The sequence below is a fragment of the Talpa occidentalis genome, unplaced genomic scaffold (assembly GCF_014898055.3).
Source record: "Talpa occidentalis isolate TD23 unplaced genomic scaffold, MPIMG_talOcc4v2.1 talOcc4.15, whole genome shotgun sequence".
Taxonomy (NCBI): domain Eukaryota; kingdom Metazoa; phylum Chordata; class Mammalia; order Eulipotyphla; family Talpidae; genus Talpa; species Talpa occidentalis.
Window position 1 is genome coordinate 76,847,458 of NW_023601543.1, and position 27,590 is coordinate 76,875,047.

Sequence of the window (27,590 nt, forward strand, 5' to 3'; positions counted from 1 at the left end):
ACATTAAATACTATAATTAACTGTGATTTATTGCAGTGATGCAAGGATAGTTTAACATATGCAAATTAGTAAATGTGATACACCACATTAACCATATGAAGGAAAAACATCCTATGATTATCTCAATAGCTGTAGAGAGATCATTTGATAAAATTCAATATACTTTAATGATAAAAACTCTCAAACTGTATGTAGAGGCAACATAGTTCAACATAATAAAGACCGTATTTGACAAGCCCACAGCTAACTTCCTACTCAACAGTGAAAAGCTGGAAGGTCAGGAATAAGATAAGGATAATACTGGAAATCCTAGTTAGAGAAATTAGGCAAGAAAAAGAACATCCATATTGGAAAGGAGAAAGTAAAATTGTCCTATTTTCAGGTGAAATGATCTAATATTTCAAAAGCCCTATAAACCCCACCACCCCACTGTTAGAACTAGTAAACAAAGTCAATAAAGTTGTAGAATGCAAAATCAATACAGAAAAATTAGTTGAATATCTGTATGCCAACAATGAACTGTTGAAAGGAAAAGCTGAGAAAGTAATCCCATTTACAACAGTATCAAAAAGAGTAAAATACTTAGGAAAAACTTAAGGTAAATGACCTTTATGCTAAAAAGTATGACACTGATGATAGAAATTGAAGAAGAGACAAGTAAATGGAAAGACAACCCATATTCATGAATTGTAAGAATTAATATTGTTAAAATATCTATAGTACTGAAAGTTATCTACAGTTTCAATGCAATTCCTATAAAAAGTCTAATGACATTTTTCATAGAAATAGTTAGAACAATCTTGAAATTTGTATGCAACCACAAAAGACACCAATGAGCCAAAGTAATCTTTAGAAGGTCAAAGGTGAATTGATCATGCTTCCCAATTTCAAACTATATTTCAAGGTTGTAGTAGTCCAAGTTAAGGTAATGGCATGAAAACAGTCACATAAATCAACAGAACAGAATTGAGGGCCCAAAATAGACCCCTGCTTATATGGGCAAGTCCTTTAAAAATAAAAATCAAGAATACACAATGGGGGGAAAAGATAATTTCTTTAATAAATGGCATTGGTAAACTGGATATCCCCATGTAAACAAATGAAACTGCACACTTTTCTTACACCATACACAGAAATCAATTCAAAGTTGATTAAAAACTGACATGTAACATCTGAAACTTTAAAACTCCTACAAGAAATCAGAAGGAATAAGCTCCTTAACATTGTTCTTGGTACGATGTTTGAATAAGGCAACAAAAATGAAAATCAACAAGTACATGGATATCAAACTAAAAAGCTTCTGGACAGCACAGGAAACTATCAACAGAATGAAAAGGTATTTTGTGGATGGTAGAAAATATTTGCAAACCATACATTCAGTGAAGGGTTAATATCAAAAATTTATAAGAACTCATAGAACTCAACAGCAAAACAAAACAAGAAGACACAAACGAAAGGGTGCTTACCATCACTAATCATCAGGGACGTGCAAATCAAAGGCATAGTCAGATACCACCTCGCATGTGTTAGGATGTCTATTATCAGAAAAGACAAGAGGTAGCAAATGCTGACAAAGATGCGGAGAAAAAGGAAGTCTTGTGCACTGCTGGTGGAAAAGTAAATTGGTGCCTCCACTATAGAAAATAGTATGGAGGTTCCTCAAGAAATTCAAAATAGAACTATATGGACCTGCAGTCATACTTCTGGTTATATATCCAAAAGAAACAAATCATTATGCTAGCTGAACTAAGCCAGAAAAAGAAAGCAAATATTGTACGGTATCACTTATATGTGTCTGGAATGGAAAAAAAATAGTTGGACATGTGAAAACAAAAAGTAAGATAGTGGTTGCTAAGGGCAGAGGGGAAGGTGGGAGTATTTGCTGAAAGAGTTCAAGCTTTCAGTTATAAGATGACAATTTCTGAGGATCTAATGCATAACGTAGTGTCTATAGCTGATAACACTGTATTGTATAATTAAAAATTGCTAAGAGAATAGAATGCTGAGAGAGTTAATGTTATCACGAAAAAAAAAAATCACATGTGAGGTAGAGTTTGTGTTAGAAAACTTGATTGTGGGAATCCTTTCATAATGTATATGTAAATCAAATAACATTGTACATTTTAAATGTCTTACAATTTTTATATGCCTCAATAAAACTGAAAAGCAAACATGTAGTAAGAGAATCTATTGCACAATTCTCTGATCATAATTTCAACAATTTAAATTAAAAATCTTTAATTGTCAGGTTTATGGAAGTGGAGTTTCTGGAACTAGACAGAAAAACCTGCAAAAGAAAGGATTGCATAGTAGAGATACAGGAGCTGATATCAGATAAATGTATCTTGCAATTAATTAACTTGGTAATTTTGAATTTCCATTTCCTTACAGGGATAGGAAAATATACTGTAAAGAGTTGTTCAGAAGAGGAAATGACATAAGATTGTTTTTGTAATCATATAGGAGATGTAGTTATTGCTCAGTATATATTCTTTGTAATAAAAATTTCTTAAGCAAAAAAAAAAAAAAATTAAATGGAGAGTCATTCAAAGCTCACAAACTGTCAACATTTGCTTAAGACAAAATTGTTAACCTGAGTAGTGCCATAGCTGTTAAGGAGATTGAGAATCAATATGTATATTTACTACATTAAGTTCACTGCTAAAAGCCCAGTTCTGTCCTTCACCATACTTGAGACTTATATAATGTTATAATGCAATATTATGTCAATAAAAATATAAAAAAAAACAGTAACTAAAAAAATCAAAAGTGATTGTACTGATAGATTCTTCCATGAAATAAATCTGCAGTCCAAGATAGTTTCACGGGAAAACACAAATCTAAGGAAGAAATACCAATTTCTATACAATGTCTTCTAAAAATTGAAGTAGGAAATTCTTCCAAATTAATTTTATGAGGCTATCACTGCTCTGATATCAAATCCATACAAAGACAGTTCCAAAAGAATAAAACTACATACTAAAATCAGGACCTTCAGGACAGAGACCTAAAAATCCTTGACAATATGTTCACACAAAAATCCATCAACATATAAAAATAATACCCCACGATCAAGTGGGGCATGTTTAATAAGGCAAGGCTGTTTTCATATTTGAATGTCAGTCAATGAATTCTACCAGCTTAACAATCTAAATTAAAAAAAAAAAAACGTAAGTGTGACAGAATTCAACATCCATTCATGAGAAAAGTGAGCAAAGTAGAAATTAAAGGGAATGTCCTTAACTTACTGGGGAGTGGCAAACACTCTCCCTCAAAAGTCAGGAGCAGGGTGTTTACTCTTACTACTCCTATTGAATATTGTATTGGGTGGTGAAATAAAGACATAAGAGAAAGTATATAACTTGCAAGGGAAGAATACAATCGTGTCTATTCCCAAACAACAGAATTATTTATGGAGAATGTTTAAGGACTGTACAAAAACTTCTTAGAAATGTCAGGAGGTCCCAGGATGCTAGGTAAAAACACAAAAGTCAATTATAGATGTGGATAATAGCCATAAATAATTGGAAACTCAAATTTTGAAAAATTTTGATAGCTCCCCAATTTGAAATGCCTAAGTATAAATCTAACAAGACATACAAATGTGTATGTGTGCTGGGCACTAGAGAATGCCGATCCGTGAAATCAAAGATGACCTAAATAACTGGAGAGACAGTGTGTTTTCAGAAGCTGGAAGACAACGTAATAAAGATTTTCGTTTCCTATATATTGATCTATAAAGATTTCCATTTCCTGTATATTGATCTATATATTTAGCAACCCCCCTCAATCAGCATCCTAGCAGGAAGTTTGGGTCTATGTATCAGTTAACAACTTGTCCCCAAAATGTGGTGAGTTGAAATAATGTACATTTGCTGCCTCTAGATTTTGTGAGTCAGTGATGTGAATATGGAGAGAGAGAAAAGAACACTAGTGGGTGGGGCCTCAGGTTCTGCTTTCTTCGGGGTCCAGGGTGGGCTGAAGCAGAACTGTGTGGAGGCCACGGTAAGGAGGCTGGAATGACAGGAGCAGACTTGGCAACAGGGAGGGAGGAGATGAGAGAAGGGGACCATATGGCAGGGGAGATTAGCTGTTATGACTGTGTCCGTGAATCCTCAGAAAACTTTCATCATCTTTCCTCCACAATATGTACTAATGTTTTCTAATCTTTATTTCAGGAAGAGTTCTTTTCACATCTTACTTGATCCATTTATCTGCGGTTTAATACTGTTACTCCTTATTTATCATCATTTTTAGCAATTGAAGTTGGTTATTAAAGTGTTGCTCAGTTTTCCTATTTTGTTTCTCCACATATATCTGATAGTACAGCCCCCTTTCCATCTTTGCCATTCTGGTTTCTAGAGCCTTCCATGATTCCCCAACTCCCTCCTCTGCTGTGCCGTCTGGAACAGGACTGGAAATTTTTTAGGAATCTGACCTAATGTTGTACCTGATGACTAATGTGTTATTTCAAGTTTGAAGAGCACAAAAATGAAAGCCCATATATTTTCAGCTGTAAATTAAAATCTGAACTTTTCTGAGAGAAGGGGTAGTTTATCAGTTTTAGGGAAATTAATTTTTTAATTGCTGCTCAGCTCTTGAAACTGCTCCCTGGGTGGAAGTCTGTGCGTTAGTTTTGTAGTTGAATTTGTCTCAGGCCAGAATGTTCCTTTTTTTTTCCTCCATTCTCCTTGCAGATATTATGCTGAATATTTCTGATTTTTTAATACATGGGACTCCCTAAAAAACATAGCTGAATGAAAATCAAAATAAGAGGTCATCCAAGTTGCAAATCTTTTTCAGATGTTTCCAAAAGGGTTTTAGTTTTAGTATATGAATAATGCTGTGTGATATAGAAATCATTTATTTCACTAAGTGTGAAACAATGTGTGTCAAGAAGATTAAGCTTTACTTTCCCATAGTCGAAGTAAAGTCTTCAATGAACTAATGGGCATGTCTTCTATTGCCCAGGGAGGAAGGGAACCTTACTCTTGACAGCAGTAGGTACTAAAATAAGAAATGAAGTCTCACCCCACTGAAGGCGACACAAGATCCTTAACAGATCCGTTCAGTGCATTCATCTCCTCTTCAGACTGTCCCATGCTGAGCATGTGCCAAGCAGATCACAGCCTATCTTATTTTAAAGGCCAATTTCTTTTCCTAGGAAGAATTTCTCTATAGGAGTGACACTGCCCATGGATTATTAAATAAGCACACCATGGTGGCTGCTTTAGAGGGGATAGTTTCACTTTGAGAATTCCATCACATAAACTTTGTAGATTGGCTTTCATTAAATGCCAAGAGAAAGGACACGTTTGCACATATAACTTCCTACTAATATCATATACGTGTACACATATGCAAATAGCATATATGCATTACATTCAGCACTGATTTTGCATGCACACCTGCGTGCGCACACACCCAGAAAGAGTTTGAAATTTGTTTCAAGGAATTGCTGCACACAGTGATGAGGCTTGGCAACTCCAAAATATGATGGGGTGGGTCAGTAGTATGGAAACCAGCAGAAGCACTGAAGTTGAGTCCAAAGGAAGTGTCCTTGCAGAATGCCCTCCTGCCTGGGGGAGAGTCACTCTTTGTGCTCTGAGGGCCTTCATCTAATAAACTGAAGGCCCTCCCACATTATGGTGGGGAATCTGTTTTCTTTATTATTTTTTAATGTCTATCAATTTAAATATTACTCTTATCCTAAAGCCACCTTCATAGAAAGATCTAGAATAATGTTTGACCAAATATTTGGGCCCTGTGGCCCAGTTAAGTTGACACACAAAATTAACCATCACAAATGTATAAATGATTTTGCTTAAATTGTTTAGTAATATTTATGTTCTTATAAAAGCTGCTACATTATTTTGTTTCTTTTGTTAAGTTATTTAATAAGCTAATTCTCAGGAGATTAAAAATGTTTTTTAATGAGTAGTTATATATCGGCTCACAAATATCAAAAATATATAATGTGAACAGTAAGCAAATGTTATGACATGAAATACAACTTTTCCAGAAAGTGCAGATTAAAATGCAGTGCAAAGATATTTGTGATTTAGAAAATACATAAGATTTTGAAATGTTACAGATTCTAATTCGAAATGATGGCACGACACTATTTTTAGCTGTTTCCAGGGCCACTACCAGGACTAAACACGAAGATGGAAACTTGGGGAAACTTGCTCACTTAGAAATTTATTAGAATCTACCAATTATTTCCAGGGGCTTTTGGGTGGGGGTTTGAGGGAGAGCAAGACTGCAGTGTACCCGTGTGTGCCTCTTGATAACATTTTTTCCATAGAAGCCTTACTAAAACCAGCCTGGAGTTGTTCCATGGTTAGATTGTCATCTCCTGGTGATATTTCATCATAAAAGTATTCCAGAATCAGGCCCAGACATGGTTAGTGGCCCTCAAGAGTGTGAAGTTCGCCAGTAATAGCTGCATATAAATAGTCAATTATATAGAAGGGATGGTTCAAATGGATTCTTCCCAGGAGGAATAAACTTCGAGATGAGAAAAGAACAATGCCTAGATATTCTTTGTATAAGAAATTGAGAAGTGGCCCTCAAAGCAATATCAAGCTGGCCTCTGGAGAGCTTACTGCTTGCTATAAATTGCCTAAAATTTAAAACGTTAATGTCTGTGTCACATTTTGGGTTTCCTCCATGCAAGGAATAGCTAATAGTTGCATTAGAAAAGAAGGAAGGTATATTGTAAATTGTGGGGAAAATTATACTAATCTTCCCCTTTATGCCAGACTTGCATGTATTCATTTATAGGTGCAAAGTGCTATTAAGATGAACTTTGTGGGGTTTTTCTTTTTTTTTTTTTTACCAGCCCTCCACATTTATGAAATTCACATGAATGTTATCCACTTAGAAATGGAAATGAGCAACTGGTCGTGTTGAACAATAGTTCCTAGAATTAAGAATTATGGGGAGGGATTGTTCCAACGCAGATAGCTGGGCTCCACAAACATTGTCTCTGATGCAGTAAGTGTAGGCTGGGGCCCCAAATTTGGAATTTTAAGAAGTTTACAAAATTTCTAGGTGATTATGATGCTGGGAGTCCTGGGGGTATACTTTCAAAACCAAGGCTCAGGACTTTATACATTCAACATTGTCAGCTATTGACCTTGAAGAAATTCACCAAAGACATTATAAATTCCTCCATTCCTAAAAAGACCTTCCTTGATAGGGGAAATAACTAGTTTGGTTACTATTGCAAGGTGATAAATTATTATTATGTATACCATCCTCAGATATGTTTTCAAATTTTCAACTTGGAAGTTTTGACTTGACTCCTCCTCATCAGCAAATAATGATGTTCTAAAAAGAATCATGGGTATTTTCTACCCAAGCCATTTGATACTTGCTTGTCCACAAGCTGTAAATGTTTTTAATATATTCCAAACACACATACACACACACACACACACATTTTACATATAAGAAAATACATGGCATTTCACAGTGTTTAAACCTGTCGCCTTGAACCTAGGACTTTGCTACTAACGTGTAACCTTCCAATCATCAGCATCTGTATCACCAGGGAAATGTGTAGTCCTGAGCCCCACCTCAGAGCTACTAAATTTAAATATCTTTTTGAAGAAGAACTCTAGGTTATTCACTCATATCAAATTCTGAGAAGATCTGCTCTAGGAATAATCTCTTAACCAATCAAACCAATAATGTCAATGCAGAAGCAGATGCTTTTTTTTTTTAAAGATTTATTTATTTATGCACACAAGAGGTGAGGTACAGGCTGTAGATGCGGGTGGTGGTGGTGGTGGTGGTGAGAGGATTCACCAGAGACAGAGTGGGGGACAGAACAGGCAGATTGACCAAAGTACACTGCTGAGGGGAGCAGCGGGTGAGTCAGGAGAGGTCTGCTGTGCCATGTGGGTTGCTCCCTGGCCAGCCGGGGATCGAACTTGTGCTGCAGAGGCTGCGGATTGCTTCATAGTGCAGTGTTTAACCCCTTGAGCCACCAGGGAGTCCCCAGAAGCAGGTGCTTTTTGAAGAATACAATGTGTAGCAGCTGTGGATAGGCAGGCTGGCTAAGGTGTTAGAGCAGGGAGGGAGGGAGGCAGGCAGGCAAGGAGGCAGAAGGTGCAGGGACAGAGGGATGGGAGGCTCTGAGCTTTTGACCACTCTGCCTTTGCTCATGCTGAGTTTTTCTATTTGTGTAAAAAAAAAACGCATTAATTAAATAGCCTTAGCTTCTAAACAACAGGGAGAAAAATCAATTAGAACACCTTGGAAAGTGAGGCAGTATTGGGAAAATTCATTATCATATAGCCAGCATTTTATGAGAGGACAAGTTAAATAGGACCTCTGCAGGTCACCAAGTAATAATGCTCAGAATATAATCATGGGGAAACTATTGCTTTTACCGAAGCCATTTGACACTTTATTTTAATAATTTATTTATTTTCTTACATTCGTGTTCTCCTCTCGGGTATAGTCCCTGAAGTTCTCCCAGCACCGTGTCACCCGTGAACTGTCACCACAGGCCCTGTGCTCTTCCCTCCCCTGTTTTGACCTCCCTTCCCTCGGAGTTTGCTTCAAGTCGATGGTCAGCTTGCAAGTTTTGTCTTTTTCCTGACTGTCATAGGTAATAACCATCTTAAACAGGTTGTGATTTTTTTCAGCCAAAGAAAAATTCACAAACTGATCAGTGCAAAAGAGAGGTAAACATGCGCAGCCCTATTATTCTGTTACTTGTTTTTACTGCGAGTTTTAGTGTGTTGCCAGGTTACGGGTTAAACATGGAGTGTCCATTCATAGTAAACAAATAGCACCACTTGCTGCATTTGTGATGTCAGTTCAGACAGGCTTATTTTTTATGGGTCCTGGGAAGTGACCAGCATGGATTTATAAAGCTCCGGCCTTTCTACTTCCTCTCCTATACTCCTGCCCCCTTTCACCATCATACAGTTGGAGGGATCCTTGTAATGCACAAGTATAACATGTTATCCTCTGTTCAAAACCCTCCAGAGTCAGCCTATCACCCTCAGAGTAAAATCCAGAATCCTCATGATTTCTAATGTCATTATTCAGTCTGTGGGTACCTCTGTATCACTTGTCTCTTGCTATTTTCTTCCCTCACGCTGTCCTTGTATCCCTTGGCTGACAGGATGGTAGACTCTCCGGCTCTTTGCACATGCTTCATCTGACTCCCTTCCTCAGTTTTTCCAGGTTTCGGCTCCAGTCACCTACATGATGTGTCTTCTTTGGCCACCCAAGCCCAAACTGTACCCCTCTGATTTTGTAATCCCCATCATCTTTCCTAGTTTTATTCAACCTAACATTGTAGTAAATTATCCTTTTTTTTTGCTTGTGGTCTCTCCCCTGCTGGATAAACCTTGGTCTGGTTTGCATCCCAATTTAATTATATGCCTGGCACATAGAAAGGGTTCAATAAATATTGAATGAGTTACATAGCCCAGCCACCTCATTGTCTGTTCAAGTATCCACATGATTTCTTTTTTTCACACATCATTGTTCCATGAAGATACTCACGTGGTAGTGGCTCTTGACGCCCTTCTGTTGGAGGGCAGGAATGTAGGATGAGAGGAAGAAAATTGCTATTTTTTAACTGAATATTGCCCTGTACATTTATTGTCTCATTATCATTATTCAAAATGTTCTTGTGAAGAAGCTATTATTGTCCTCATTTTACAAATGAGGAAATGGAGACTGAGAGTATAAAAAGGTTTTCCAAATGCATAGAGCTAAAGGTACTTGGTATTCTATAGAGTGAATAAATAAAAAAAATGAAAATGAAAAGAAAATAAAGAAAATGAAACCTAAGAAACAGATGGCAGGAAGATACTAGCAACTCTTACAATTGAAAAAGGTTTAATATGCAGGAGCCTTTTAGAACATTTATAAATCAACTGGAAAAATACAGACATTTCCATATGGAAATTAGAGCAAAGGCTAGGTACAGACAACTTAACAAAAGTAGCCTTCCGAATGGATGATAAACAAATGATGTTTCCCCTGACCTAGTAATGAGGATACTGCAAATTAAATACAGATACTATTTCATACTCATCAGGCCTATACAAGTTAGATGGTCTGATGATGTCAGTTGTGCAGAAGCCGGACTGTGGATATGAAACTCCTAGTGGGAGTGCAATTGATCTAGCCACTTTGAAGAGCTGTTTGGTGATATCTAGCAGAGTGGAAGCTGTGTATGCTTTATCACTCAGCAGTTGTTCTCTAGGTATGTACTCAGGGATGATACTGAAAATATTTAATAACTGCTATTAGAGGCACTATCCTGTCTCAATAAACATGTGGTGCCAATGACTGGCATGGTCATGGTGGGATATTTTCATTGACTATGAGGCTGATCTATGCCTTAGAGAAGTTCCTACACACATGCACGGAGAGATATGTGTAAGAATACTTAGTACAGCATTATTTGTAGTAGCAAAAAAAAATTGCTGCAAATCACCTATATGTTTATACCCAGAGTAATGGATATATTGTCACATAGTCGTGGAATGACATGCCACGTAGCGATTTAAATACACCAGATCTTCATAACTCTGCTTAGCTGCATTTCACTACACATTGAGGAAAATTCAAAAGCATTCATGTGGTGTGATGCTATTAGTGTAAAATCTAAAGCATGAGAAATAATGCCACATTTTGCTTATGGGCACATGTGTAAGTAGTAAATACATAAAATATACAAGGGTAGGATACACACCAACTTCAAAAAAGTCGTTTCCGAGAGTGTAAGGAAGGGAAATAGGATAAGGTAGAATTTTAGCACTCTCATATTTTTGTATTAACAAAATAAATATAGAAAAATATTAAAATTTGCTAAATTTTCTTTTAATTTTGGTTCTTTATTTTTCTAAAAAAAGGAATACAGTAGTATGGTGGAGCTTGTACTGGACCCAGACCCAGATTGGTCTGCTTTCGAGGCCCAAAAGCTTTTTACTACTTAGGCTCCAGAAGACAGACCCTAATCCTACCTCCCAGATGCAGCTTTTTCTTTTCAGTATTGTCAGGGATATGGTGAGACACCATGTCACAGTGGTGGTTTGCACAAACATCATATCCCAGGAGGTCCCTGATCTATCTTCAGCTACATAATCATCTAGCCAACGAGCACAAGGTGGGCAAACAGTGGGTTGCTTGAAGTATAATGAATGCGTTCTTTGCACGGATGAGTTAGGGCACTGGTGCTACATAGGGATCTGTATATTGGCCAGGGAGTCCATATCTTGAGGTTTTCTCATCACCCAAAGCACAGAGTTTTGTCAGCGAACATCCATTTCCTCACTTTGCAGCTGCCAGATAAGACAGCGGGATGGAGGACTTCTGGCTTGTTCTCTGAAGTCTAGTTAGGGGCTGTGTCCTTGCTTCTGTTAGACGTGGCCTGGGAGCACACGTGTAAGGTCTGGGATTTCTCTATCAGTTTGTGGGCGATGACTCAGGAGGCACCATGAAAGCCTACAGAGGTAGGTTTCTGAATAAACAAAGCCCGTGATGGCGGTGGTGTCGAGCATGCGCCCTGGCAATCTAGTCACATAAAGCCTGTGGGCTGGGTCCTTTCTTCCTTTCTCTAGCAAAATGATGGTTGAGTTAGGAGACTTTGGGGTTAGAGTTGGGACTGTCAGGATGCATGGAACTCTTCTGGGTGGGAGAAAAGAGGAGATGTTGGTTAAAGGCTGCAAACTTTTATTTATAAGATGAATACTTTCTGAGGATCTAATGTACAATTTTGTGATTATAGTTAATAATGCGGTGTTATTTACTTGAAAGTTGCTAAAGGAGTAAATCTTACATGTTCTTACGCAAAAAGGAAATGGTAACTATGTGAAGGGATGGAAGTGTTAGCTAGTACTGTGGAGGTAATGGTGTAATATAGATCAAAACATTTCGTACCCCTAAAATGTACACAATGTTACATGTCAATCATGCCTCAGTAAAGCTGGGGTAATAAGATCTTCAACTCCTAGACGTACCATGATACATGGTATAATTGAACTTCTCAAAACTTATAGAGGAGCTGTTGGATGGCAAAAAAAAAAAAAGAAAGAAAGAAAGAAAGAAAGAAAGAAAGAAAGAAAGAAAGAAAGAAAGAAAGGAAAGAAGGAAAGAAGGAAAGAAGGAAAGAAAGAAAGAAAGAAAGAAAGAAAGAAAGAAAGAAAGAAAGAAAGAAAGAAAGAAAGAAAGAAAGAAAGAAAGAAAGAAAGAAAGAAAGAAAGAAAGAAAAGGCAGAACTATTTCTTAAGACCTTTCTCTGAGCCTTTGCGTTTCGAGCCATCATTCCCTCAGTGGTTTAGACCACATTTAGCCACAAACTTTATTTTTCTTCTTTTCAAGTTTATTTGACCTCAAGTGATACTTTGTACAATCTTAAGATTTATGTTTTCTGGCACATCCAATATTGTACTCTAAGATATTTTCTGAAGCAGCCAATATGATTAATATTTATTTACGTGGACTACTTAAATCTCAGCATAGCAAACTGGTATATTGAGATAACACATCAATAATAGATGAATGAGATATGATAATGAATTGGATCTGTGGTAAATCGGGGCGGGGGGAAGCTATGCAGTATTTGAGTTCCCCTAAATCAATTTCTGTGTGGTTCAGGATGATTTGAAAAGTAGGTAAGGCCAAGAAACTTGCTTTGTCTCATCTGAATCACAAATGGAAAGGTCCACATGTATTTTTAATACTAATATATAAATAACTCAATGCGATAATATGGTACTGAAACTAAGTTTCATGTAATGATGTTTTGGGGCAGGTAAGTTTTTTTCTTTCTTAATTTTAATTTTTTTTAACGGAGGTGACATTGGTGTACAACTCTGTACGTGTTTTTTTTTTAAATGATTTGTTTATTTACGCATACAAGAACTGGGGTGCAGGACAGAGGTGCGGGGGTGAGAGGATTCACCAGAGACAGAGTGGGGAGCAGAACAGGCAGACTGACTGAAATACACTGCTGAGGGGAGCAGCGAGCGAGATAGGAGAGGTCTGCTGTGACATGTGGGTTTCTCCCTGGCCGCCCAGGGATTGAACTCGAGATGCAGTGGCTGTGGATAGCTTCATAGTGCTGTGCTTAACCCCTTGTGCCACCAGGGAGGCCCAAGTTGTCTTATTTTAGATACTAAAGTTCATTAATTGAACCATTTCAGATTTTACAAAAAATCGGCTGGAGAAATGATGATGACGTATTATTTTGAGTATAAATATTAATGTGAGTCTTCTCCTTGGAAAGTGATTTCTAAAATTCATTAGAAGTAAATATTGTTTGTCAGATGATCTTAAAAGTTTCCAGAAATGGGATCTATAAAATAAGTAATAAATGGATATACCAATGAATTAATTCTCTGGAGAGTATGAAAATGTTCACATTTCAATGAAATACCTAAAAAGAACTTTGATAGTATCTGTATGACGACTAGAGCTGCTAACTGATCTGTAACTTAAGAAAATAATATATTTATATGTATACTTTCTTTATAAGGAAAACAGTTTAAGACTCTAACCTCTAAGGTCCCTTTGCTCTGAAGTTTTCCTCCACTGATACAGGGATCGTGTCCTCCTTGCCATGTTTGTGTTAGAAGACCCTATATTTACTAGCCCTCCCAGCCAGAACACATTATTGGACTGTGAGTGAGATACCTGATCTAAATTGGTCTAATCAGATCCTCTCTTACAGAGGTGCAAACTTGGAGCTGAGCCAGACTAGCTAATTCTGGATTGATGTCAAAAACAGGTAGAATGTAAACCAGAGTGCTTTAGACATAGCCATCTTCTCCCTTGTTCATGGAGAAACAGTTGAAGGAAGAAGAGTGGAATAGACATGCAGGGACCAGCAGAGTTCAGGAACAGACCCAACAGGTGTCCTCTACATGGAAACACCTCCCCAAACATAACAAGCATGTTCTTGCTTCTTTTCTAATACAGTGATGTTTATGGGCATCCCTGGTGGCCCAAGCATGAAGTGTCATGCTTGGTCTGCTATGGTCTGAGTTGGATCCCTGGCCAGGGAGCTACCCACATGGCACAGCAGACCTCTCCTGTCTCCCCACTGCTCCCTCAGCAGTGTAGTTCAGTCAGTCTGCCTGTTCTGTTCCCCGCTCTGTCTCTGATGAATCCTCTCAGCCCCATTCCGTACCTCTGGTCTACACCCCAGTTCTTCTATGCAAAAGAAAAAAAAATACGGTGATGTTGATAACTTGTGGGAATGACAATTAGTTTGAACTGGCCTGAGTTTTGTCATTATCTCCCCATGCCATCTTCTGCTTTTAAAAATGATTGAGTATAATGTTAATATTCTTTCATACTGGGCACTTTATACACACACACATACACACATACACACGTATGTATATATGTATATACATATATTTTATCTTCATAAAGTAGACAATTAAACCCCATTCAGTTTTTCACAAGATGACACCAAGACTTAAATAAGTCTTTATATGAGTTGCCCGACTTCAAGTAACTGATCTCAAGTGGCCGAACTAAAACTCACATTCAGATCTTTCTGGCTGCCAAGGCTTCTCCCTTAACTTTTTTTTTTAATTTTTTTGTGGGACCCTCACGGGTGGCTGGGCATCAAACTGGCAGCCTCACAACCCAGCGCTCAACCGCTGTGCCACCAGGGGAGGCCCTTCACCCTTAACTTTCATGTTACACTGAGTCTGAGGGTAGCAACCAATATCGTCCATGGAAGGGAAAATATCTTTGTTCCTCATCTATAGGAACAGGAAGTTTAGCACAGTCTGTGTGTTATGCATGCTGTGCTGAACACTGATGGAATGAGGCCTGAAGGAGGTAGTGGGCAGGCAGAGGCTGTGTATTCTCAGCATACTGGAGACACACATATACACACTGTAGTTTCTCTCTCTCTCTCTCCTCAGAAAAAGGGGTCTTTTCCAGAAGCCAGAATTGTTAATTTTCTTTAGTTAATGTCTTTACACTCTTACACACGTGAGAGTAAACTTTGAAATGCCATAGGGTCTTTCATGAGAAGGAGTGGTGAAGGAGTGTGTGTGGTTCATGAAGTGCCTCCAAATAGAGCAAAACCAGAATGTCCATGATGAGATGTACCAAGACCACATTTATTGATTCCAGAGAAAATTAAAACATTTATGTAAAACAGTGTATCGCTCCTCACAGGGCACAAGCCTGGAAGCAAATAGTTGAGGTTTCAAAGGAATTTTGCTGAATATGGGAAACGGATTCCCACTGAAATTTAATTAGGACCCCCAAACACATCAGTTTATTTGTTGCTGACGGTTCACCACAAATTGCAAACCTTGGATGACTAGATGGACTTATTAAAGCTGGGTAAGCATCAGTGCAGACATTGTCCCTGTTGGAAGGGCTAGCAGACAGAAATTTGCAGGACGGGCGATCTTGAGGGAAGCTTTACATGTGTGGGAAAGCAATATCAGACCTTCCCCATTTGTGTGCGAGGTGAGGAGGTGATGCCAAAGGTTATGGTGGTTTTGTCAGCCTGAATGGCCCTGACCAGCCTCAGCAGTACTCAGGATGTGAAATGAGAAGCCAGAACAAAGAGAGAGGGCTCGTCCTTTGAGCTTTCCACTGAAGTATAGATTTTCATCCAGTCAATACACCAAGGAATCCTGAATTACCATTTTTTTTTTTTTTATTAAGGAAAGGGCACTTGGGTTGTAGGAACAGAGGAGGGAGGAAAAGTTTGGCTGACTATCAATATTCTGATAGAAAATACTTATTCTTTGCTCTTTTTTTAAATTGGATTTTCAAGGTTCAGTGAAAAAACAAAGATGGCTCATCCGAACCTCTCCTTATCTCCCTTCTCTATGTAAAGATTTTTTTAAAAATTCCTCTCATTCAAGAGAAGATTCCCATTGCTTTGGACTATGTATCTCCATGAAGTGGAATTATTCACCTTGGCCCCTCTGTGTTGTGGATTGCAAGAAATTCTCTGGTCAGCTGTGTTTCAAATCTGTCAGAGCCAGTAATGTACTCCAGGTGCAGCCAAGTGTGAATGTTGTTAAAGCTATTGGTTCAGATGACCTTGATATTGGGTCTTTTCATGACGGCTGCTCAAGTTTTCTACTCTGCTAGTCCCTCACTTCTTCTAATTGCTGCTGACTGTTTGAAAACTGGGCTTGATATGTTTCCAAGTTTTTTTTAAAAACCACACCAATTCCCCATAGAATCCCCAGGTTTTTAATGTCCCCATTAAATAAACATCCAGGGGGAGTGTCTAATTGGCTTATTATAGTTAACTCGCATCCTAATGAAGTACACCTCATCGGAGCCTCTTCTCAATAATGGACCATCATTCACTGTGTCCATGTCAGGTAGGTTATGAGTGGTTTTCCAGTTGATCTGTTAAGATGCTTTGGGCTGCTGGTAATATGATACTCAAGTAATAATGACTTAGTAATGACATTGTTTCATATAATGTGATGTTCAGAGATAGGGGACTCCTGGGTGTGCTTGATAGATCCAGTATTTATTAGCGGCAACAGCTAGGAGGTATAAAGAGAAAAAGAATCAGGAGCAGTCAAAGAAGTCCTTGTGAGCACAGTTCAAGTTAGATACCTATGAAGGGAGGGGAGAAAGGAATAAAGATTGCGTTGGAAGACTGTGCTGAGGCTCTGAGAAATCCACAGGCAGCCTATCAGGAGGCCGCTGGCCAATAGGTCCATAGAGAAGTCACAGGGTGCGCAGAAATGAACAGGCCCTAGTGCCACGCTGTGCTCACTTAGTGCCTGGGACCTCCTGGAAGATTCTGACCTCCGGGTGTGTGCTGCCATGAGTTGTTCGCCGCTAGAGGCTTTGAGCTCTCTGTGCGACTTGGAGGTGGTCACAAGCTTGCACTGGAATGTGTTGATGGAGCTGAGCAGCACGCCTCCATGGCAGCCACAGCAGGGTTTAATTCAGCTGTGCAGTTATGTCATCCAGGATCTAGGCACTCTCCAGATTTCCATTTGGTCATGCTCACCACAGTGGCCTTGTCCATCAGGTTTGTTTTCTCATTGTCTAAAAGTGACCGGCATAATATAAGGTCCTCACACAGTGGGTACAAAACCAGGAAGCAGTGTTTTTTCTTGCATATCTCCATAAGAGAGCAAGAGCTTTTCTAAAGTTGCCAAGATGACTCTCTGTAGGTCTCATAGGCCTGACATAGGTTTGTGTCACCGGCCTATGCTTTAGCTGCAACAGAGGCTAAGAAATTCGCTCAGGACATCAATTAGGGAGGGGCATAGGAGGAAGTGGTGGGGGTGGCTGGTCAGTAGTAAACCCCCAATGTCTGCCACCTTCAATATTGCAAGGTGGCACTTCATAATTGAATTCCCAGAAATTCAGATGTTAGAGGTTATAAATGGATTACTGGATTTATGGCGAGTTGCCTGGCAATGTCTTTTGCACACCTTAAACTTCCTTGTACCTCCACCTGCCAGGAATATGAAGGCTTTATTGAAGTCTTCATATTATTCCCTACTTTTCTTTTATTGTTGTAGTTTTAGGTTACTAAATGTCATTAGGCTACTAAATCCCCAAGTGAACAGATATTCAACCTTACTGTTTAGACTGTTCTTTTACAAGGACTTCTGAAAAATCTGACTGCATTAATCAACAATTGTAGTTGTCATTTTCAACTTTCAGTTTACCATGTAGATTTCTCCAGGGCCAGAAAACTACAGATGCTTATAGCCTAGGGAGAAGAGTATGAAAAAAACAGTGCCTCGTGTGACAAATAACTACACACAGTGCTTTTTTGATCCAAAATGAAGGACCCGTGTTCCCAAATGTCAGTCTTGTCTCTCCTGACACATTTCTGGATGCAATTCCCTGCTTCTTAATTGAATCTATAATTTTCATCTGAGAGCTAGTCAGCTCTACTACTTCCCCAATGTTTGAACTTGGGAAAGCTGTGTGACCTCTCTGAGTATTTGTCTGCTGTTCTCTAAAAGGAGAGAAACATGTTCCTTTGTGTGGTTGTCATGGCACAAGCAATTCTGCCCCACTCTGTCTCCTCCTTTTTCTTAATTATTGTATTACATTAGGAAAGTACTTGTTCATATGGACAGATTTCTGTATTTGTAATTAATTTGTAAAATCTGTACTTGTAATTATTGTCTTTCTCTTTTTACTTTTTCATACAATTACTTATTTGCTTCTTCCTAAAAAGAAATTATTTGAAAATTTGCAAGTAAAATAAAATAGATCCTACACATTTTATTTCCATACAAAAGTGGATTTCTGTGTAATTCTGCAGCTTTTTTGGAAAAGAGGCCGACATGTTCAAGTCTTGATAATACACATGCCACCTCTTGGGTGCATACATAAAATACTTTCTATTACAATATAGTGCTACCTAATGGATTGTTTTCCCCAACTTCACTTTCTAGAGACAACCATTTTAGCAATGTTTTGTTGTATTGTGGCAAATTTGTCCACAATCACTGACAAATATGCAGGAGTATAATTACACAGAGTTGTAGTGTTTTTAAGTAAAACAGAAATAATACTCAACAGCACTGTAACATCATTTGTTTCTTTGAATGATGTCATCTGATCTCTTGACTTTTTACTTTGATATATGAATTCAATATCCTTGACTGTGAAACCCATTGGTCATGTTGCTGGAGGACTGTAGCCTCATGTAAAAGGCCAACAGGTCTCTCCGTGGAAAACCAAGACAATTCTTTTCTTCCCTTGTTATTAATAGCTTTCTTGGAATATCACTGGGATACAATGAATTGCACGTATTTAACATGTACAGTTTGATGAGTATGGACCTACATACACAAACAGCTGTGATTCCATCACTGCAATCAAGGGAACAGACTTATCCAACACCTCCTAAAGTTTGTGTCCCTCTGTCTTTTGTGGTGGTTTTCTTCTGTTTTGTTGTGTGTTTATGGTAAGAACAGTCAACATTATTTCATTATTTAACAGAAGGTAAGGTATAGGCCAACAGATGCCCCCAGGCAAAACAAGGAACAGAAATAGAAAGGTTATTTTTATGCAATGAAAATAAAACAATGCACTTATTTGCACTCATTCATAGTTACTTTCATTCAGATATTTACTCTGCTCCTACTGTGTTCCACAAACATTATTTTTAGTACTGATGATGCAGTGGTGGAAAGAAGACAAGTTGCCTATTAATGGTGTTTACGTTTTCATGAGAGAAAGAAGAGAGATGCTTCTGTTTTGATTACTCTCAACTACAATGCCTGCAAAATTTGTTTCTTAGGCATTTTATTATTAAGTTAGTTTTGAAGCAATTATTCAAAATTTATGTTCGGCATTATTTTTATAATAAAGGTGACATAATTTTGTGGAAATTTTAGTAAATACAGCTTAAAACCTTTCATAATCCTATAAAGTAGAAAACCATAGTTATCACTGTGCATCTGTGGGTGCATGCCATCTGTCTGTTTCTATGTAGATGTATGGACAAATGTAATTGTCTAAGAATAATGAGGTATTTTATGAGCCAGCTTTCCTTCATACTCCTAAATATTCTTTAAGAACATGATTTCTGCTATTGCAAATCAGGGATAAATGTGCTGCAATTTATTTGAATAGCACCACATCATTGGGCTTTGAGATATCTTTTTGTAAAATGTAGTTATTTTAAGTAAAACACTATGGTAAATATCGTATATTTGTTAGAATCTATACGACTGACTCTCTTTTTCAGTAAATGGTCATAAGTGAAATTACTGGATCAAAGTCTATTAAACATATATAGATTTTATATTATCATTTCAACTGTATCTCCAAGGAATACAGTTTTACCAGATTAGGATTTATGAATGTTTCTTTCTTTGCATTCTTACCAATTTTAGGTATTTCAGATTTTATTTCCTAAACACAACCCACTTCTTCACATTTATTATTCACTTGCTTGTCTCTTTGGTGAGTTCCCTTTTATATTTCTGCCCATGTAACCAATTTGGAATTTTTAATTTTTTCTCTATAAAAGGCTCTTTACATTAAATTTGAATAACTGAATGTGTTTTATATTTTAAATTCTTCTGGTGTTTCCTTTGCCCTTTTTTGTATTTTCACAAACGTTTCATTTTTATACTGGCAAGCCTATTTATATTTACTTTTAATTGCCTGTGGTTGCTTCTATGTGTCTCCATATTTTTCCACTTTGATATTAGAAATTGCTTTCTTATATGAGCTTCAAGTTCCTTTATTTTTTATAAAAAGGTTGAGTCTGTTGAGGATTTTTTAAATAGTAAGTTTTTTGGTTGAATGATTGTCCTGATATGTATGTATTATGTATTTTTCATTTAAAAATTTTATTTTTTTTGAAATAAACTTTCTTTTCTTCACTGATTAAAATATCCCACCTTTATTATATGTATATATTTAGCTCCTTCTACATATATAACTCTGGAAAGTTCTCTTGTGACTTGTTAATCATAGTATAAAACTTTTAAGTAAAATTTTTATGTGCTTAAATATTTGATAGCATGAGTTTTCCATTCATTAAAAGTTTTCAAAATTGTCTCTATAAGAATGTGAGCTAGTGTAGTACAAATGTCAACATTGATAGACAACAACAGCTATGGGAGTTTGGAAATGGAATTGAGCAGATAGGATCTTGGGGAAGATGTGGCACTTTAGCTGGACCCAGAATGATGAATCTGATTTAACTTGGCAGAGCGGAAGGAGAAAAGGTATTCCAAATGGGGGAAACAGTCTAAGCAACAGCACCCACAATTATGAACAAGCATTAAATAATGCTTGATGATGCTCTGATGATGGCAGAGACAGGTGGGAGGGATCTGCTCTTTGCTGAACATCTACTGCATGGGAATCACCATGCTAAGCATTTTATAGGAATAACTCTGGCCAGCTGAATCCTTCTCTTTGTCTCCTGTGTGAGCGCATGGCTCAGTGTCCTGCTTTCACTGTTCTAGTTTGTATGCAGAACTCACTATTTCTTTGAGTTTCTAAAAAGGAGTTCAGACACACACACACACACACACACACACAGTTTGTCTTTGTAAACCAAGGTTTCTTGACCTCAGTACCATAGACATTGGGGGCTGAAAAATCCACTGTTACAGACTGTTTCAGGGTATTGTCCTGTGCATTATTGGATGTTTCTCTCTGAACTACTAGGTTTGCTTGTAGGTGCTAGTAGCAACCCTGCCACCTATGTGGGACAGCCAAAAATGTCTCCTGGCATTGACACATGTCCCACGGGGGGAGAATAAACTCTGATTGAGACTCACTGATAGATATTATACCAAAGATAAGGAAGTTGATGGAGGGTTTTATATTGCACTGTACATAACAAATATCCTTGTGTTTTTTTCACTGAACTCCCTTCTTGGCTTCTCTGCAGTTGAGTTTGCTTAATCTATTCCAGGTTTTCTTAACTGTGTCACTACTGACACTTGGGCCACATAACTCTTTGTTTTGGGGGGTCTGCCCTGTATGTGTCCTATATTGAGCAGCACTATTGGCTTCCACCCAGAATATGCTAATACTCCTCCCCATGTTGTGACAACCAAACTGTCTCCAGACACTGGCAACATTGACCGGGATGGTGAACCACTGTTGCAGACTATCAAGGGGCCGATGGGTATAGGGTATTAGTCTGCAAAACTCACAGGATATAATTTTTAAATCCTCTTTTTCCTCTAAAGTCCTTTCTTGGTTATTACACAACTGGTTTTTTTGTTTGTTTGTTTGTTTGTTTTACTTATGCTCTGTTGAATTCTCTATCTCAGCACTATTATTATGCGGAGGCTGTTCTATACACTGGGGTATTTAGCACCATCCTTGACATCTTCATTCTAGATACCAGTCACACCTTGCCCTCTCCCCTCCTTCTTTCCCCACCCCCAGCACCCCGCCCCAGTTGAAACCACCAACAGTTATGTTGCCACATATTGACAGATGTCCCCTGGAGTGAAGGGGCAAAAATGTCCCTGGTTAAAACCCCCTGTTCTATCTCTCCATACCTCTCTCCACACAGCGGCTCTTCTTTCCAGCCTTTTCTTTCAGAAGAAATGCTCTTATTTTCTTACTCAGACATTGAGTGGTAATTTTTGTTGTGTTGTTACTGGAACATGATTGAGGAACCTCACTCTATCTGAAGTGGTTTAATTGTTACAATTTTCTCTAACAGGTGTACCATTGCCCCTAAGAGGAATTCTGGCAAATAACATGGACTCCACCTTGCTAACATTCATCATTTCTCCTCCAAGTGAATGGGAACCAGCTATTGGAGCTTCTTCTATCAGAGGTTCTGCTATAGACTGTTTTTAAAAATTGTGTTGTTGGTTTTTCAGCGCCGTGTGTGTTTTAGGGTTATAGGCTCACATCTCTTCAGATGTATGTTACCACACCATGCCCACCTCCAAAGTACCCATAATGCTCTACCATAGTCCATCTGGCCCCCTCCACCCTTTGCTTCTCATCTTCTACTCTCCCGCTCTGGTAGCCTCAATTCTGCAATCATTTTTTAGGGTTTATTTTGGTTTAGTTTATTCTGCTCCTTTGTGTTGCTTTATATTCTCCACATGAGTGAAATCATCTGGTATTTGCATGGGTTGTTTTTGCATTAGAGTAAATTTGCACAAACCTCTCTTTATTTTACTAAATCTGAAATGTGGGCAACCGGAAGATAAAAAATATTATCTTGTACATAGTAACTGTATTTAAATGAAAAGAATGTAAATATTGCAACCAGTCGCATCTGGGTTAAAATATCACTTAATTCCCCTTTAACCAGATTTAGTAAACTTAGGCAAATTAGTTTCTCTAACCTTGATTCATACAGTACTTTGTAAAATATGGTTAGGCTTATCTGTGTGAATGGATGCTTCATGAAGATTATTGGTAAGAGACAGCACCTCAAAAATGTTAACCACTATTAATTTTATCAAGAGGTATTGAGGCCTATATAGAGGAACTTTAAAGCCAAATTTTAACCCTAAATACCTAGATCTAAAACATTTTCCTCTTTTTCATTTAATTTGACTTACTTGTGGTGACCACAGCTGAGGCATGCCAGCAGAAAAAGATCATGGCATTATTTTTTTATTTTGCGAGAAGTTTTAAGGATTGATCAATGTTAATGTTCTCATGAACTGAGTTTTGAAATTTAGTGTCATTATAGAGACTTCTTATAATGTAAGAAGATGTATCACTCTTCTAAATAAAATGTGAGGTAGAATTATAAGTTAGGAGTTTTACTAAAATTGATTCTATGGCAAAAATCTCATTTGACTGAGTTTTTTAATGTTTCCCCCAGTTTGTAAGCTATATTTTTCTTTACCATTTATTTCTCCTGTGAAGGGTATATGTGGTTTTGACCCTTTCAAGACAAATTGAAAAATCTAATATGAAAAGAAAAAAAGACCATCTGCAAGTCACATTATAAAAATAAGTAAAAAGGCACAGCGTACTATTCTGGTCATTAAAAAGGATTTCCTTGTTCAATTTGTTAAACAAAGTTGTGATTTCCCCGAGATTAGAAAATAAAGTGTTAACATAAGGTAAGGTACACAATCTTTGTTATATCATAGAATTTAGAAGTGAAGAGGGCCCCAAATTGCTTAGTGTAATCATCCCAATTTATTAGTGAAAAAATTGGGGCCTATAGAATGCAAGTTGACCTCCTTAGAGGTCAGTGACCTCCTTAGAGGTTGGTTAGTGACCGAGTTTGTATAGGGCACTGATTCCAGAGTGAGTCATTCACCCTGCTTTGTCACATCTATTTTAAAGCATATAGAATTATGGAATGTTATAGAAAATTTAGCACGTTCTAATGCGTTACAAGCAATGGAATGAGAATGGAGATATTTTTAGGGATTGTTGTGGTACCAACTACAAGAGAAAAATAGAAGATTTTGACTGGGATAAGGTTGATGACCATTACATTGCAATTCAGTACAGCTATTTTAAAGAAACACACCATCGTTGTCTTTTTGAGAAGACATAGGTAGACATGGCAGACTATAGGAAAAACTAGGTTTTTACCAACACATTAACATTTTTTCCCCATACACTCTCACTCATATTGAACACTCTTTATGTTTTATTAAGGAACATAAACAGTAGTGGAAGGTGTTAGGATATTTCAAACTTGGTTAAGTGTCTTTAAACTGCAAAAATGTGTCCAAACTTTGTATCTTGAGTGTTCAATATCTTTAACATATCTTGGACCTTCTAGTAGTATAGTATAACTTTGCAATGACGACATTAATCAAGTTTTAATAAAATCGTCCGTGCGATGTTCCTGTGTTCCTTGCTTATATAATTTATATCGGTCTGCCATTGCTGACAGATCTTTTGGGACAGGCTGATTCGTTCTTTTTAGAATATTAATCAGTTCAATGGCAATCTTGGCATCATTCTTAGTCAGAAGGGTGATCGATGTTCCACTTCTGCCAGCTCTTCCAGTCCGTCCAACTCTGTGCACATATTCTTCGACATTCTTTGGGAAATCATAGTTGTATACATGTGTGACATCGTCTACGTCAAGTCCTCGGGATGCTAAGTCAGTAGCAATCAGGATTTTCACTGTTCCTCTTCTGAAGTCATTTAATGCTTGCTCGCGGTCACTCTGCTCTCGGTCACCATGCAGGGACTCCACGGGTATGCCTAGGATGCTTAAGTCGCTTGACAAGTCATCAGCCACAAGTTTTCTGCTGACAAAAACGATGACTTTGTCTTTAGGTGACAGGTTCTGTAGGAAATCTTGGATTAGAGATCGTTTTTCTTCTTCTGTGGTGACTATTACATGTTGCTTCACTGTACTGACAGCAACTAGATCCAGGGTACCAATATAAACAATCATAGGCTCTTTCAAATAAGATCTTGCTAGACGGCGAACGCTATCAGGCCACGTTGCACTTGTCATAACAGTCTGCCTGTCAGGGCGCACATCTAATAAAATCTTCATTATCTGGTGTTCAAAGCCCAGATCCAGCATTTTATCCGCCTCATCTAAGACTAAGTAGGTTATACTTTTTAGGTTGACAAAGTCATTCATTTGCAGATCATTCAGTCTCCCAGGAGTTGCAATAACAATGTCTACACCTTTGGTTATCTCTTCTATTTGTCTTTTTCTATTGCCACCACCATATACACAAATACTTTTAAGATATTTATATGAATACTTAGAACATTCAGCTTGCACCTGAAGGGCTAGTTCTCTAGTGGGTGTCAGGACTAGCATTCCAGGACCATTCCTTTCTTCTCTAGGTAGAGGTTGGAAACTGAGATGTATAAACCCAGGCATTAAATAGGACAGTGTTTTTCCTGTTCCTGTTTGTGCAACTCCTATAAGATCCATTCCTTGTAAAACAATTGGCCACATCTGTGATTGAATTGGTGTTGGCATTTTAAAACCTGCTTTTTTAATGTTTTGCATAAGTTCAGGATAGTTTTGGAAGGCATCCTTAAAGGTACAAATCGGATTGGGGATGGGACGTTTCTCCCCCACTTTCAAGTCATCACACATTATGTTGAAATTTTCTGATCGCCAAATGTCCACCTGCTTTTGAGACAATGAGCGAGTTGCTTCAGATTCTACATAAAAGTCTTTCTTAATTGGTGGTAAATCTGCCCACTTTTTTTTCTCCCACTCGGCAACCTCTGCTCTAATTTGGTCCCAATCTAGCAGTGGCTGAACTTTTTTCACAGCGCTACCAGTGCTGACATCTCTCCCAATAGTGGGCTGGGATGTAGCCTCATCAACACTGGATGCCGACTCTGGGTTCTCTTGGTTTTTAACAATATCTTCTATAGCCTCTTTGGCCTTTGCCTTCATGTCGGCACTTCCGAAAATCTTTACCTCGGCTATAGGATCACCTCTTATGATCTGTATTTTGGTTTTGGTTCTATTCTGGATGTCATTAATTTTTGATCCGCCACGACCAATCACCATACCAACCATACTGCTCTTCAATTTCAAGCAAAGGGGTGGCTGTCCGGAGCCAGATGCTCTGGGCTCCCGGTAGGGGGAGGAGCTACTCCAACCCCATCCCCGGCCACGGTCCTGGCCTCGGCCCCACTCCTGGCCTCGGCCCCTCTCCTGGCCTCGGCCCCACTCCTGGCCTCGGCCCCTCTCCTGGCCTCGGCCCCTCTCCTGGCCTCGGCCCCACTCCTGGCCTCGGCCCCGCTCCTGGCCTCGGCCCCGGGATAGGCCTCGACCTCGGTCATCGCTAGTGGCCCTGGACTCTCTCCATCCGAACTCTCCCTTCCGCTCTGGGGCCCAGGCCATTTCTGGTCAACGGTGCGGTTGATGGCAGACTCTCGCCTACCTAGGGATGAGAGCAGGCGGCGGCGGTGAGGCCTGTCTCCCCTCGGCCTCTCCGAGGGCGCAAGGTAGGACGCTAAGCGGCAGCTATGGAGGCTGTTGCCCAGGGCATCCTTTGTTTGATGGCTTGCGGGGCGGGGCTCTGATGGCTTGACCAATCAGAGGGCCGGAAGTGGGTGACGTGAGCCTGGGCTTCCAGCAGCTATTTAAAGTGATATCCACTCTTGAGCTGATCACATGGCTCTTAAAGGATCCTGAGAGTGTTTCCTCGACTTTTGTGTCCTAGGTGCCTCGGTAGCTTGCCTCCTGCTAGTTATGGCTCAGCAGAGGAATGGGCTTGAAGCAGGCCTTGGGGTTTATCCACGTGGCGTGTTTTCTTTTTTTTTTTAAAGTCGGTAATATCCATAGGTGGAAATAATAGTGATTTTAAACAAAATCAACTTATTTGTTCATATATTTGTGTATTTATTTAGCTAAGTTTACTTTTGAGTACCAACCATACTAGGTCCAGATATATTTATCACTTCCCTTTCCTCTAGTATAACTTAAATTATACTAACAGGGAGTCCATTAAGTAAACACCTAGGAATGGCATTATGCCTCTCATTCTTCATGTGAACACCAGCATTTGTTCAGGTAATCTCTAGGTGTTTCAGGAATGATGGTTAAAAGAGAGGTAGAGTTGGGTCTTACTCTCTTACTCTAGACACATCTTGGAGTATTTTCAATAATTTGCTGCTTATTGACTCTTAATTTTTTTTCCTCCTTCCCCCTGGTTTCTTTGATTCATTAATCTGCACACTGGAAGACTGTATAGGAGTCATTTATTAGGGGAAATGTAGAAGACAACTAGCGGCAGTCTGGGCAAGTAGATTCAGTTTCTATTTAAACCATAACAGAGGCTAAGAGCTCACTTTGGTGTAATGTTAATGAAATGAGGTATGTCTGATATAATTTCTCAAGATTGCACTTGGGTTATGAGTTTCCAGAAAAATTATCACAAAGGTGAAGGTCACTTCTTACCACATCATGTTGTGGGTAGTGGGAAGGGTGCCTGTCAGTGGGTAATGTTCATCTTGGTCGCTATATTAAATGGTGGTACCCCAGTTTTCCCCACTGTAGAATTGTTATTTCTTCTTGTCCATAATCTGTTCTTTGTTTTTTTTTTTAAAGATTTATTTATTTTTATACAAGAACCACGGTACAGGCCAGATGTGTGGGAGGGTGAGAGGATTCACCCGAGATAGCAGGGAACAGAACAGGCAGACTGACGAAATACACT

At 38.5% G+C, this 27,590-nt stretch overlaps 1 protein-coding gene across 1 annotated transcript; it reads right to left on the reverse strand.

Annotated features, from left to right (window-relative positions):
- Positions 1 to 24,072: 24,072 nt before the first annotated feature.
- On the reverse strand, positions 24,073 to 26,406 carry DDX53 (DEAD-box helicase 53). The gene has a single exon (XM_037513115.2). The coding sequence runs from the start codon at positions 26,270 to 26,272 to the stop codon at positions 24,251 to 24,253; it is 2,022 nt and encodes a 673-aa protein (XP_037369012.1). The 5' UTR covers positions 26,273 to 26,406; the 3' UTR covers positions 24,073 to 24,250.
- Positions 26,407 to 27,590: the final 1,184 nt, after the last annotated feature.